The sequence below is a fragment of the Schistocerca cancellata genome, chromosome 3 (genome assembly GCF_023864275.1).
Source record: "Schistocerca cancellata isolate TAMUIC-IGC-003103 chromosome 3, iqSchCanc2.1, whole genome shotgun sequence".
NCBI lineage: Eukaryota > Metazoa > Arthropoda > Insecta > Orthoptera > Acrididae > Schistocerca > Schistocerca cancellata.
The window spans coordinates 587,443,046-587,458,974 of NC_064628.1; the positions used below are offsets into that span (position 1 = coordinate 587,443,046).

Consider the following 15,929-nt stretch of genomic DNA (forward strand, 5'->3'; position numbering starts at 1 on the left):
TATGTATTGTTTTGTATCTTCACAGCAGTCGGTTTTAACAGAAAATACGATAGTTTTTTGTGTGGCTTATCGCTTTATGATTAGACTACCACCACGGAATCTGTATCGCGCCAAATTTTGTAATCCCATCCGTATGCAGATTAAAACTATGCGAAATACTGTCATTGAAACTACTATCGTTACGGATCTAACAACTGGAGAGGTCTCTTTCATACCCCTTATACCAACGATCCCAGCCGATTTACCCATCAGTTTTAAGCGACTACACTTCCCAATCAAGTTGTCGTTGGCTAACGCAAGGGGAACGGGAGAGAGAAAGAGGGAATGGGCGAAGAGGGGGGCGTACGGACATGGAGGAGGAGATGGAAAGAGAGAGAAAGGAGCAGGAGATGGACAGGGAGAGGGGGAAGTGATGATGGACAGAGAGGGGGCGGGATAAGAAAATCAGGACTTATATCCCAATTCCCATACATATTTAGCAGTTACGAAGCACGAAGCATTGGCGGGGTTTCTAATGTACACTCCTGGAAATTGAAATAAGAACACCGTGAATTCATTGTCCCAGGAAGGGGAAACTTTATTGACACATTCCTGGGGTCAGATACATCACATGATCACACATACAGAACCACAGGCACATAGACACAGGCAACAGAGCATGCACAATGTCGGCACTAGTACAGTGTATATCCATCTTTCGCAGCAATGCAGGCTGCTATTCTCCCATGGAGACGATCGTAGAGATGCTGGATGTAGTCCTGTGGAACGGCTTGCCATGCCATTTCCACCTGGCGCCTCAGTTGGACCAGCGTTCGTGCTGGACGTGCAGACCGCGTGAGACGACGCTTCATCCAGTCCCAAACATGCTCAATGGGGGACAGATCCGGAGATCTTGCTGGCCAGGGTAGTTGACTTACACCTTCTAGAGCACGTTGGGTGGCACGGGACACATGCGGACGTGCATTGTCCTGTTGGAACAGCAAGTTCCCTTGCCGGTCTAGGAATGGTAGAACGATGGGTTCGATGACGGTTTGGATGTACCGTGCACTATTCAGTGTCCCATCGACGATCACCAGTGGTGTACGGCCAGTGTAGGAGATCGCTCCCCACACCATGATGCCGGGTGTTGGCCCTGTGTGCCTCGGTCGTATGCAGTCCTGATTGTGGCGCTCACCTGCACGGCGCCAAACACGCATACGACCATCATTGGCACCAAGGACCAAGGCAGAAGCGACTCTCATCGCTGAAGACGACACGTCTCCATTCGACACTCCATTCACGCCTGTCGCGACACCACTGGAGGCGGGCTGCACGATGTTGGGGCGTGAGCGGAAGACGGCCTAACGGTGTGCGGGACCGTAGCCCAGCTTCATGGAGACGGTTGCGAATGGTCCTCGCCGATACCCCAGGAGCAACAGTGTCCCTAATTTGCTGGGAAGTGGCGGTGCGGTCCCCTACGGCACTGCGTAGGATCCTACGGTCTTGGCGTGCATCCGTGCGTCGCTGCGGTCCGGTCCCAGGTCGACGGGCACGTGCACCTTCCGCCGACCACTGGCGACAACATCGATGTACTGTGGAGACCTCACGCCCCACGTGTTGAGCAATTCGGCGGTACGTCCACCCGGCCTCCCGCATGCCCACTATACGCCCTCGCTCAAAGTCCGTCAACTGCACATACGGTTCACGTCCACGCTGTCGCGGCATGCTACCAGTGTTAAAGACTGCGATGGAGCTCCGTATGCCACGGCAAACTGGCTGACACTGACGGCGGCGGTGCACAAATGCTGCGCAGCTAGCGCCATTCGACGGCCAACACCGCGGTTCCTGGTGTGTCCGCTGTGCCGTGCGTGTGATCATTGCTTGTACAGCCCTCTCGCAGTGTCCGGAGCAAGTATGGTGGGTCTGACACACCGGTGTCAATGTGTTCTTTTTTCCATTTCCAGGAGTGTATATTGAGCCACTCTGTCTCTCTCCATACAACATATATCTCAGTTTCAGTTACACGCCGCCATAAATATTCAGCGCTATTGAGGCGCTGTTTGTATAAATATTTCTCTCTCTCTGCCCCCCCCCCCCATATATGTATATGGGACAGAGAGAGAGAGAGAGAGAGAGAGAGAGACGAGTATGAGGCAGGAACTGTCCCAGTATTTGCCTGAATTGATTTAGAGGAATCATACAAAACTTGATGATCGGAAGTAGATTTGAATCCCAGTCAAACTCGATGGGAAGTACTCTTGTGTTACGCACTGAGCCATTTCGCTAGCATGGCTGTCGACGTGATGCTAAATACTAAATCCTCCTGTGGAGAAGCGTGCTTTTGACATTGAAAATTAGTTATTTGTCATTCCACACAATTTTGCCCCGAATTCTACCACCAATAGACTACCGCCTTACCCCAAAGACCTGGGCACACAAACGTGGGGAACAAGTTGAATGAGAAGCGGCAGGGAAATGGCAGTATCGATTTCCGCCGTTGTTAATGCAGGAGTTCAGCTACGTGCACTCACAATATCCTTGTTCGACAAAATATTGAAAGCAGCTCTTGTGTCGCCAGCGAGGGTTGAAACACGTTTCGGGCGCCCCCGTTCGTCCGTGCCTCAAAATTATGGCGGTGTTTCCGGGTGGCCGCGCGCGGCCCGCAGTTTCAGTTACACGCCGCCATAAATATTCAGCGCTATTGAGGCGCTGTTTGTATAAATATTTCATGACGGCCAGAAGTGCGCGCCATTGATCGCTGCGACAGGTGGCGACCCCTGACCCGCTGATCGCTACCTGCGCCGCGCCGCCGGCTCACGCGCCGCCGAGCACGGCATCCAAGTGGCACCCGCCGGTTTCGTACCACCGTCCAGCACGACAGACACTCGTGGAGCATAGTGATTAAAATTCTTCTGGGTCTTGTGCCGCGTCATTGCTAAAAACTAACAACAATAACAAACTAAAACCGACGTTTCGGCCGAATTGCAACGGCCTTCCTCTGGTTCTTACACGTAGAGCAGTATGGTGTCGTAGTGGAAGACACCAAAAGGAAAGCTGGAGATTTAAATTTCGTGTTTAAAAAATAATTCATGCGGGAGAGTCGTACAAATATAGAGACTAATGTCAGTAGTCAGAATATTACGACCACCGACTTACTATCGATGTAAACCCGCCCAGGCGATAGCAGAGTCACCAGGTGAGGAATGACTGCTAGTCAGACACACGCACGGTGCATTTAGTATCAGTGAGGGTGATGTCATTGTGTATAATGGGGAAGGCGCGCGATATATCTGAGTTTGTCGGAGGGCAGATTGTGTGTGTGTGTGTGTGTGTTGGGGCTTATGGGCGCTCAACATCGAGGTCATCAGCGCCCTGACACACATTAAAATTAACGAATGTGGAGAGACCTAATAAAACTGAAAATTACACTCAAAGAAAGCAGGAAAAGAAGGAAAATACTACATAAGAAAGTAAACCCGAAGGAAAGGGAAAACATAGCAACAAGAATGCCACACAAAATTGTCATTGGCTGGCCACTTACTTAAAATATGGGCGAGCTTGTCACACAGTGAGCAAATTAAAATCCTCTCCCTAAAATCTTTGTAAAAACATTTGACATGGCACAGAACTTTAAAACTTTAACCACATTCGTCCGAGTGTTGCCTAAAAGAGATGGCAGGTCCGCTGGCAAGTCAGCCGCGGCCCGCTGGTCAGAAAGGATTTCCTTCCTCACTAACGAACACGGTCGTCCAACAATGGCGGACTGCCTGCGAAAGCAGGGCAGATTGTGATGGTGCGGAGGCTCGGCACGAGCTTTTCCGAAACTGCACAACTTGTCGGGTGTTGGAGGGCTGCTGTGGTGTGTCCAGTTCGTACCGAAATGAAGAGGAAACCACGTCTAGACGTCGTGGGGTTGGGCGGCCACCCCTCGTTACAGATGTCGGACGTCGTAGGCTGGGCAGACTGGTAAGACAGCGAACTGTGGCAGAACTAACATCAGACTTTATTGCTGAGTAGAGTATAAGTGTGTCTGAACACACACTGCACCGAATACTAATGATGGGCTTCCGCAGCAGACGACCCATGCATGTGTCAATGTTAACACCACAACATCGGCCACTACGACTGAAATGATCAAGTGACAATCAGCACTGTACGTTGGTGCAGTGGAAAAACTTTGCATGATCGGATGAATCCCACTACGTTCTTCATCACGCCGATGGGAGGGCGTGAATCCGTCGTCTTACAGGGGAACAGCTCCTTGACACATGTACTCCGTCCTCCAAGCAAGACCAAGAGCCTTCTTGGTAGTGTCAAGGACAACCTTGGTCTACGTAAATAAGGGGGTTTTCAGATATCTTGCCAATGCGGGAATGTATACATAGGTCAGACCATTCGTACCATGCCGAGAACATCAACGGCACACTAGACTGCAACAGCCCCGTAAGTCGGCAATCGCTGAGCATTGTCTGTCGGAACTCAGCAGCATGGATTATGACCAAATCAAAGTCCTGACACAAACTTCCAAATACTGGGACTGGGCCACCAAAGAAGCCATAGAGATTAGAGTAAGGGAGCCACAACTAAATCGTGACAGCGGTTACATCCTTAGCAGGGCGTGGAAACCCGCGATCACCCGGATTAGGAAGAAAAAGTATATTTCCCAGAGTGTACCGACTTCGGGGGAGGAGGGAAGAATAACGAGAGCGGTGCCGGCAGACCCTCCTGAACGAGAAGAGCTAGGACGCAGCGCCCAGACGGCGGGAGAACGGATGCTATACCTGGACCGCGCGCGGGGCGCGGACCGCACCGACTCATAGGAAGCGCCTGAGGGAGCAGTGGGATTGACCTATATATACCTGGCGCCGGCCCACCGCCGGTCAGTACATCAGCGCACCTGATGATGGCAACGCGGTCGGGAGACGGGGCCCCTCCACGCCCGCACCAACGTGGTGACCAAACCAAAAGTTCTACATTCACCTCCGTAAACATGTTAGTTATCTAGTAAGTGGATCACAGGATGCTGGGCTGTGATGTTGTCCGTGCGTCTGGGTAAGGCTACGCATTAACACGGTCCATCAGCTGATAGATAGTGGACGAAACGCGAGTGAGGTTAGCGATTTGAAGAGCAGAGGGAAAAAAGTGCCATGACTCGTGCCGTGGGAAAAAAACCTCTGCGACAGTGGGATGGGTAGTAAGAGCAGTAGTGGCTTACTAGCTGCGATAGCTCATGCAAGGTTGGATTTGTTATTATAGGTATCATGCATCATTACCGTGACAAGCGATGGCGATGTGTCCCAGTTGCGGCAGCTGCTACATTCCTGGAACAATCAAGATGGTTATACAGTAGTGGGAGATCGGCCATAGATCATCTCACTGTGTGGGGGATGTGTGGAGCTTGTTTGTATGCAGTGTACGGTATGGCTTCCCTGTGTGGTGCCAGTTATTCGGCAGTGTATTTCAGCTGGATATCCAGTAATGGCGTCTGATTAACAGGGGCTCGCCTGTGCCGTTATGTTTGCGCATGCTTGGCCATAGATGTTATGTCCTTACAAGTATGTTTTTTGGTCTTTTATGTTTCCATCTATGGTTGTGGTCGTAGTTCCGCAGATTCAGAATAGACGGGTTCTGCGAATGTCTGGAGTTTCTGTATAGTCTTGTGGTGAGTTTGTGGATTACCTCCATGAGAGTCTCAAGTCGGTATTCCCGGTGAAGGTCCGCGATGCGTGTGTACGATTGCCGAAATATTGTATCCTTTGCACACTCATACCAGGCTGTTCAACCGAGATTTATTTCGTCATAAAATACGCCTGGAGAAATTAAAGAATCACATGTACTCCTGGTTGCAGACAAGCTGGTGACAGCTCCATTGTGCTCTGGGCAACATTCACGTGATCATCCGTGGGTCCACTGGAGCTCGTGCATGGCACCATGACGGCCAAGGAGTGTCCTATACTGTTTGCAGACCATGTACACCCCATCATGTTTCCCGACGGCAGTGGCATTTTTCAGCAAGATAATGCGCCATGTCACAAGGTCAGGAGTGTGATGGAGTGGTTCGAGGAACACGGTGGCGAGTTCCAGTTGATGTGCTGGTCCGCAGCTCGCCAGATCTGATTCGGATCGAACACGTCTGGGATCTGATTGAACATGGCGTCCGCCCCTCTCCCCGGAAATTACGGGAATTAAGTGACTTGTGTGTGCAGACGTTGTGCCAACTCCCTCCAGCAACCTACCCAGGCCTCAAGCCACGACGCGTCGCCGCTGTTATCAGTGCCAAAGATATACCTGCTGTTAGGAAGGTGCTCATAATATTCTGGCTGTTCAGTGTGCTATCGTTTGACCGCTCCACGGACGGCTGCGTGGGTTCTCCGACCACGGTGTTTACGGCCCTGTCGCAGGTGCCGCAGATACCGTGGGACTTCTGGCCAAGCAGAATTGCGCTGTAGGTTTCCCTCCCCACTGCTGATTTACGCCAGTCGTTCATGAGCAGCGGATGTGTCGTCGCCGTCAGTCGGACAGTGCCCCCGCCAACAGCCTTCGCTAGCGTATAGTTTCTTAGCCCTAAGCTACTTGAGTTCTATACACTGCGAGTAACTGTAATAAGTACAACAACGAATGGGAAGCCGAATCTTCTCAAAAATGGTCATCGCTATCGGGTGCAGACAAAACGTGACGAGAATACGAACTGATTATGCGTGAATTCCGAACGGAGTTAAGTGTCGAGGCCGTAGAAAAATTGCAAATGTCATAATCGTCACTGAAAAGCAACATTCTTGCCCACCTGACGAAGCAGATGTGCAGGTTAAGAAACAGAATGGACGACGGCGGAAAAAAAGTCCACTGACAAGGGAAGCTTCCCATCGCACCACCCTTGGATTTAGTGGTAAAATGGCCCAGTGGGTTGCCTGTCAAAAACGGAGCACAGATCAAGCACGAAAACTGTAAGTAGGTGTACTGAACTGTGCAAAAAGAAGCAAAATTGAGACAGTGAAAGGTCCAAGCTGCAGATGTGCAATATCGAGCGAAATTGAATGCAATGGCGTCGTGGCTATGTGGTCGTGTTGTTTGAGCCGAGGCGAGAGATCTGTGTTCAAACTTCCCTCCTGTCAATTTTTTTTTCACGAAATTATGAAATTTCCGTCCGGTCGCTGATGTGTCTGTTCTCCTTCCACAGTCTTGGCAATTGTCATATTATACAGTGGTTATAGGATATGAATCATGTTGTAAGAATACATTGCCGCCGCAAGTAAATGTGATGAATAGCGAGAGCTGGCGAGATGCCGCATAGACCTCTCACAGAAACAGAAACAACAAATAAACGGGTGTGAACTGTGACACAACAAAGGAATCCAAGATTCAAAACTTCCAAAACGGAATACAAGAGTCCCCATGTGGTACCTGGTACTTGTGCTGAACGAATAGGAGCTACACACGTCTGGAGCCCCCTTACACTTTGCCGTCGCAGACGAACGTTACACCATGACACAGACACAAATTTGATTACAGCGAACAGACACGTCAATGATCAGACGTACAGTTCATAATTTTGTGGGGAAAAAATATGGGACACGAGGGAGAGTTGGTCACGTATCTCCCACCACGCAGTCCAACACTGTGACCACATAACCACAACGCCATCGCTATTCAAAATCACTCGATGCTGCTCATCTTCGGCTTGGGCCGTTCACTGTTTCAATTTTGTTTCTTTTTTCGCAGTTCAGTACACCTTCTTGCTGGTTTCATGCTTGATCTGTCTTCAGTTTTTCACGTTCTACCCACTGGGCCATCTTACCACTAAATCTGAGGGTGCTCCGATGGGAAGTTTCCCTTGTAAAAAAAAGACAGTGATTGTTTTCCAAATTTTGAAAGACGAAGCCCAACTCCTGAAAGATAAAGGTTTACATTTTGTCGCAAATATGCCAAATTATGAGAACACCAAGACTGCATTTTGTAAAGCAAGAAAGCTGAAGCTATTGGGACGGCCCACAACACCGGCTCTGGTTTGGAGATCCGACTGAGTGACGACTTTTTGAAACTAACTTAAGGTCAAGTTTTTTCGAAAACTGACGATCGGTCTGTTCCTGACAAAATAATTCCGATGTTCTGTTGTAAAGAAGAGGAAATATCCTGTGTGAATATAGAACTTTTCTTATGGGCGGAATATTTGACAGATGTTAAATAAAATTCACACAGCTGTACATCATACACGTTGACAGCGGAAGCACAGAAGAAGAGGTCAGGGCAATTCTTGTTTTATTTGCTTTGCTCCCAGACAAAAGTCAAAATACACATGAAAGATTTTTTTATGGTATGAAAAATAAGATGCCTGTCTGGCACCTGTAGTGCTACGCTTTGAAATTGCTACAACGAAATATATAGAAACAGTATCCCTTTAACCATCCTCTGTGGAGGACAATACAAACGGTCGCAGGTTCGAATCCTGCCTCGGGCATGGGTGTGTGTGATGTCCTTAGGTTAGTTAGGTTTAAGTAGTTCTAAGTTCTGGGGGACTTATGACCTAAGATGTTGAGTCCCATAGTGCTCAGAGCCAGAGAAGAAGTCCCATGTTCTTCCTCATTTTTGTTGCAGTCGCACGTCTTCCACCAAACAGTGCTGATGAAATGTGGATCGTCATAATGGATGAAATGCCCTGTGCAGAAACGTCATGAAATTCTATATGACGAATCAGTGGATGGAAAATTCAAGTATACCACATGAAATGTGTAATGTTTTTAACCAGAGGCACAGGAACACGAATTCTGTCCAAGGTTGGCATAGAAAGCTTAACTAGTCTGCTGTGTAAGCTGAATGAGGACGCTGTAAGTGCTATATTTGAAGCTAAAAATACCCCATTGGTCTGCCCCTTCGAAAAAGAAGAAAAAGATATATAGATCTTAAGAAAAGGCTAAAAGACATTATAAGGATTTAAGGTCATTTTTAAATTCTCTGATTTTATTACAAAAAAACTGAATGAGAAATTAAAATCCGTAAAAAGAGACAAGAAGTTTAATCATTTGCTGCTGTAATGTTGTAGAAAAAAAAGATAAAAGTAAGGAAAAGGAAGAATAAAAAATCAAAACAACATTTAAACATGAATATGTACTACATAGAAAACCAGTCCTAAGTGTGGATAAAATTCGAAGGTATATTTTTATTCAGAAGAGCCTCCCCCCGCTGTTGCAGCTTCCTTTGACCGTTGAAAAACCTACGGCTAAAATATTTGTGGTCGGACACATCACGGATCGCAAAGCCCAGCGTCAGAAAGCCCATGACATCGCACGGACTCTCTATAGAGGACATAAAAGAGGCATCCCTAGCTCAGAGAGGCATCCCTAGGCGGGATTTGAACCTGCGACCATAGCGGTCGCGCGGTTCCAGACTGAAGCGCCTAGAACCGCTCGGTCATGGTTCGGCTTTACAGTAACCATTCTTCAGCACTGGCCTCGTACTCAGCTTGCATTTATCTCGAATCTCCAAGTGTCCCACGACTGGAGAAAAGCGAAGATGGCTCCCGTATGTAAGAAGAATAAAAGTGGGCCCGCAAAATTACAGGCCAATATGATTAACGTCGGTCTGCTGCGGAATTATTAAGCAAATTCTAAGTTATCACCATACATTCGTAACACGTAGTCTTGAAACGATCAACAGAAAGTGAAGTCGACTTATTCATTGCTCACCCATGGCAGCGCCGCTGCACCCGGTAAGCGTCGATAGGAAGGCCCAGACAAGATTAGACTGCCTTTGTGCCGTTTAAACAGTCCATTCACAGCGAAACACGCGATTGCGCCTGCTTCTAATTGTTTACGCAACAACTCGCCAAAGCGTCTCAATTAAGATATCACTCCTAAGTTCGTGTAAAGACTGTGATACTTTCAGTGATCGTTTTCTTGCATTATAAGGTGTACACAACAGACAATTGTATCCAAAAATGCACCCCAAACCTGACAAAAGACATAGACATGTACCAGAAAGCAGATATACACTCCTGGAAATGGAAAAAAGAACACATTGACACCGGTGTGTCAGACCCACCATACTTGCTCCGGACACTGCGAGAGGGCTGTACAAGCAATGATCACACGCACGGCACAGCGGACACACCAGGAACCGCGGTGCTGGCCGTCGAATGGCGCTAGCTGCGCAGCATTTGTGCACCGCCGCCGTCAGTGTCAGCCAGTTTGCTGTGGCATACGGAGCTCCATCGCAGTCTTTAACACTGGTAGCATGCCGCGACAGCGTGGACGTGAACCGTATGTGCAGTTGACGGACTTTGAGCGAGGGCGTATAGTGGGCATGCGGGAGGCCGGGTGGACGTACCGCCGAATTGCTCAACACGTGGGGCGTGAGGTCTCCACAGTACATCGATGTTGTCGCCAGTGGTCGGCGGAAGGTGCACGTGCCCGTCGACCTGGGACCGGACCGCAGCGACGCACGGATGCACGCCAAGACCGTAGGATCCTACGCAGTGCCGTAGGGGACCGCACCGCCACTTCCCAGCAAATTAGGGACACTGTTGTTCCTGGGGTATCGGCGAGGACCATTCGCAACCGTCTCCATGAAGCTGGGCTACGGTCCCGCACACCGTTAGGCCGTCTTCCGCTCACGCCCCAACATTGTGCAGCCCGCCTCCAGTGGTGTCGCGACAGGCGTGAATGGAGGGACGAATGGAGACGTGTCGTCTTCAGCGATGAGAGTCGCTTCTGCCTTGGTGCCAATGATGGTCGTATGCGTGTTTGGCGCCGTGCAGGTGAGCGCCACAATCAGGACTGCATACGACCGAGGCACACAGGGCCAACACCCGGCATCATGGTGTGGGGAGCGATCTCCTACACTGGCCGTACACCACTGGTGATCGTCGAGGGGACACTGAATAGTGCACGGTACATCCAAACCGTCATCGAACCCATCGTTCTACCATTCCTAGACCGGCAAGGGAACTTGCTGTTCCAACAGGACAGTGCACGTCCGCATGTATCCCGTGCCACCCAACGTGCTCTAGAAGGTGTAAGTCAACTACCCTGGCCAGCAAGATCTCCGGATCTGTCCCCCATTGAGCATGTTTGGGACTGGATGAAGCGTCGTCTCACGCGGTCTGCACGTCCAGCACGAACGCTGGTCCAACTGAGGCGCCAGGTGGAAATGGCATGGCAAGCCGTTCCACAGGACTACATCCAGCATCTCTACGATCGTCTCCATGGGAGAATAGCAGCCTGCATTGCTGCGAAAGGTGGATATACACTGTACTAGTGCCGACATTGTGCATGCTCTGTTGCCTGTGTCTATGTGCCTGTGGTTCTGTCAGTGTGATCATGTGATGTATCTGACTCCAGGAATGTGTCAATAAAGTTTCCCCTTCCTGGGACAATGAATTCACGGTGTTCTTATTTCAATTTCCAGGAGTGTATATCACTTGCTGTGTAACACTTGTGATGGCAGATACATAGGGTAAGCAGGCAGAATATTTCATGTCAGATAGGGAGAACACATGGGTGCCTGGAAGTATGGAACAAACTGATCCACATTTACAGAACACCTAAGAGAACACAATCACAAACTACCCACACAACCGTCCATGAACCCCTCCACAAAACATTAAAACCAAAACTCAAATCCACTGAATACCGAAACTTTTAGCCACTCTCTGACAGCTATTGCATAATAATCCACACATATACATACTCTTTCTCTCTCTAGTTATTTACTTACAGACACACATACACACACACGCACACACGCACGCACACACACACACACACACACACACACACACACACAGAACAGAAATGAATAGACTTTACTTGTCAATGTGTACTTCGTTAGGTTGGCAGCATGTACGTAAACAAACCAAACACAAAGAGACATAAAGTGAACACACAGTAGTTACGACTTTAAATCACAATTCTTGGTTAAATATCTACAACTAATGACAGAAGACTACTAGTGCTCCACAGCAGTTAGCGCATAGAACATGAAATATCTGAAGAAAAATGTTCGTAACATGAAAATGTGCTTATGTTTCATGAGTGAAATCATAGAGCGACCTCCAGCATGTCACCGGATGAGAGGAAACTGTATCATTCTAGATTCCACTAAAAATACCTTAAAACAGAAGGCGGAATGCGCCCATACTCTAGAACAAATAAAATACAGTACAGCAAGAACAAGGGGGTTTTTATTTACAGAATGAATATATCTGTGTTTGCTGCGGATGATAGTTACGCAAACGAATTTGTTCTTTGTATAATGTCTGCGATATAGAACACACGTGAGAAAGAACAGTTCTGAAAGTTGTTATTGTGGCAAGGGTGTGATTAAAACTCACAGCAGAAGGGTACCAATGATAAGATCCGGAGATTCGCTGACGATTTTGTCGTCCATAGTGGAAGTGATGAAGAAATATCGGACTATAGAGAAAGTGATGAACAGTATAATGGGTACAGAATATGAAATGACAGTAAACCAAAGAAAAAATAATGAGATGTAACTAAAATTAAATTAGTGATAAACTTAACTTTAAGACTGGGGACCACAAAGCAGACGAATTGAAGGAATTTTGTTGTCTTTGATGCGAAATAGCACATGACTTACATCTTCATTACTTGCTCTCATGTTTGAAATTAATTTGATTTAGCCTATTTTGTGATAGCCGAAACGAAAGACATCGGTTTACAGCAGGAGAAAGTAACTGAGCAAACCCTAACCGACATCGTACCATGAAGAAACTGCCTGTACCATAAGCAGAAGCCTAACAAGAGTGCGTGACTCAGTTGCATCGCAGACCAACCGCATCTTCGAAAACCATCCACACATACTCAACCTGTTAAACTTACCTGCCCTTGCCTGTAATGCAACTGCTAGTATGTTGCGCTCCAACATCTGAATTCTGGCGATAATTTGCCCTAAGGCAACAGCACTCCGGGATAAGTCAGTACACCAGTAAATGACTAGTGCACAAATAAGGTAAAAATCTAAGCATATTGCTGAGACCCAGTGTCCTCCGTCTTTGTCGATGTACAAAAGTTTTTTCCCTGTACCTTTTATGAATGTTTCCTATCTGTGCTGTGAATATTTAGAAAGAGCAGAATTTATGTGTAATATTCATAGGCAGCACCGCTTTCGTATCGGTAGGTTGGTAGTAATGCCTTATTTTGTAGACACACTTTGCATTTCGTTTACCTAGCAATGGATGTGACAAGAGGGGAGCAGTGCGGCGCAACAAAATTCTGCGTCCGTTTAAACCACAGGGGCACTGAAACTAATGAAAAGTTGCAGAAATCGTACGACGAAGATGCGTGCAACAATACTTAGGCGTTTCAAGAACTTTAAAGAAGGCCGACTTGTCCATGTTAAGCATAGTGGGCTTGATGTATCGGCTTCTGCTTTGACAGTCAAGATCAACCCAGGTGCTGTGATCGTCCGTCAAGATCGGCAGTTAACATAACAATGATGTGCGTCTGCTGAGCCACGCCTTCAGCGGCTCTGCCGCCACAATATAGGATGGCCAGCGGCAGTGTGGCTGCCCGCCCTCAGTCCCAGTCTTCAGTTTTAGTCAGTCTCCGTCAGTTTGGTCGTGCATTACTAGCGGGAGCCTCACACTGCACAACGCTCTTTTGCTTCTTGCAGAGGTGGATTTCGCTGCTGTTTTTTCTTTTTTAAAGTTTCTTTGAAACTCGTGTAGAAAGCTACAAGTTAAGTAAAATTTCTGTTTACTGTATTTACGTGCTCACTAATATTCGCCAGAAATGGTCCTATGTGGCTTTCTTCTGTACCCAAAAATAAAGAATGCCTTGAAGGGCCATCGTTTACAAGCATAGATGAGAGTAAACATGCGTCGAGGAGAGAGCTTAAAGCTATTCCAGAATCTAGTTCAGGAAGTTCAAATGGTTCAAATGGCTCTGAGCACTATGCGACTTAACTTCTGAGGTCATCAGTCGCCTAGAACTTAGAACTAATGAAACCTAACTAACCTAAGGACATCATACACATCCATGCCCGAGGCAGGATTCGAACCTGCGACCGTAGCGTTCGCTCGGCTGCAGACTGTAGCGCCTAGAACCGCACGGCCACTCCGGCCGGCAGTTCAGGAAGTGTTTCGGAGCTTGGAGAAAGTACTGGAATATGTGTATAAAATCTGTTGTTGTGGTCTTCAGTCCGAAGACTGGTTTGATGCAGTTCCCCATGCTACTCTATCCTGTGCAAGCTTCTTCTTCTCCGAGTAACAACTGCAACCTACATCCCTCTGAATCTGCTTGCTGTATTCCTCTACGACTTTTACCCCACTCGCTTCCCTCCAGTACTAAACTGGTGATCCCTTGATGTCTCAGGATGTGTCCTACCAACTGATCACTTCTTTTGGTCAGATTGTACTACAAATTTCTCCTCTCCCGTATAAAATCTAATGGGGACTATTTGGAGGGCGTATCAGTGATATGGACAAATAAATAAAATTCTCCCCAAAAAACAAATTCCCTTTATTTTTTAATGCATCTCGTATCCTGCTTTATTTTACATGCACTTAGCGTTTAAATATTTTTGCCCGTCTGAAGATAAGCCCTGCTGACATCAGTTCCGTTACCTCTGTCCGCAGGTCCAGTGAGGACGACTACTGCCCACCAGAGGACGTGGACTTCATTCAGGAGGCGGTGCTGAAAGAACTGCGCCTCAAGTTTTCCCCAGTCAAGCTGCAGCTCGCCTACCTGGAGGAGGGAGACCAGTGAACGACTGGAGGACTGCCACTAGCTAGCATGCCATTTTTCATTTAGTTTCGTATGAGGTTGACGGTTATCGTCAGCATTAGTAGTTTTTACCATGCATAATTTTATACAATGTCCTGTCAAAAGACTGATGTTAGGTATAAGTCACGGGGATTTGGTGAATGGTATTTTGTAAGCATAATCGTAAGTTAATGTACTCTTTTTTGTGACAAGTAAAGGAATGTTGTGCTTGAGTATGTTGTCTAATTTATCTAGAAACTACTATGGCCACAGCCTCTCTATCCCTAAACCAGCATTGTACAGTACAGTACATAACCAAACATCGATAAATGGAAACCCTCAGTCAAGCACCGACTAAAACTTGCACTTGATATAGTCTTATCTGGACTTACCTGTGACAAACTTTCACACTTAGTAATAGAGTGGTTTGTTATCTAATGACAAAGTCGTGTTGATTCTGTGCTCCACATATTTTACAACACACGTTCCTCATAATCAAGCAGTGTAACTTTGCACCGCTGATTACCCTTAACGCAGTAATTAGTGTGTTATTTTAAACGTCGAGAACGGTTTTCAGTACCTTTAAGTAGGAAAGGAAAGAGTTTGAATACATATATGGTAAAAAAGCAAAAACAAGTTTCGTAAATATCATATTTCACTTCTCTCCTTTGAGGGATATGTGCTTGGTCCAGCAATCCTCCAGGTTTTTCATCCTATCGGAAAAACAGATTCTGTCAAACTTTGCAAAGAACTCGGTGACTGTAACTATCACTTCCTCATTTCACGAATTTTTTTTCCAAGCAGGTCATAGTTTCAAGTTTGGAACTGGAAGAAGTCACTTTGGGCTAAGTCTGGCTAATACTGTGGATGAGGAACCAATTCAAAACCTAACTCGTGCACTTTCGCCATTGTTATCGCTGATGTGTGGGATGGTGCATTATCCTGATGGAAAAGCACTTTTTTGCTTAGCCTCCTTGGCTTTTCTTCAGCCAACGCAAGTTTCAAACGATCCAGCAATGAAGCATAATAGGCTCCAGTTGTGGTTCTGCCTTCTTTCAAGTAATCTATGAGGATTATTTCTTGGAAATCGCAAAAAAACAGTGACCATCACCTTACCAGCTGAAAAAATGGTCTTTGCCCCTCTCTGTTCACTCTCACCAGCCTTTTTCCATTGTTTTGACTGTCTTTTTGACTCTGGTGTGTACTAATACGTACAGGCTTCATCCAAAGTCA

The 15,929-nt window shown here is 47.2% G+C and overlaps 1 protein-coding gene across 1 annotated transcript in view; it reads left to right on the plus strand.

The window, feature by feature from the left end:
- Positions 1-14,916, plus strand: part of LOC126175448 (UPF0489 protein C5orf22 homolog) — a 100,957-nt gene extending 86,041 nt beyond the window's left edge. Inside the window, exon 3 of the mRNA XM_049922251.1 lies at positions 14,570-14,916. Coding sequence (XP_049778208.1) covers positions 14,570-14,699 — 130 coding nt within the window. The 3' untranslated portion in view covers positions 14,700-14,916. The remainder of the gene's footprint in view (positions 1-14,569) is intronic.
- The last annotated feature ends 1,013 nt before the right edge of the window (positions 14,917-15,929 follow it).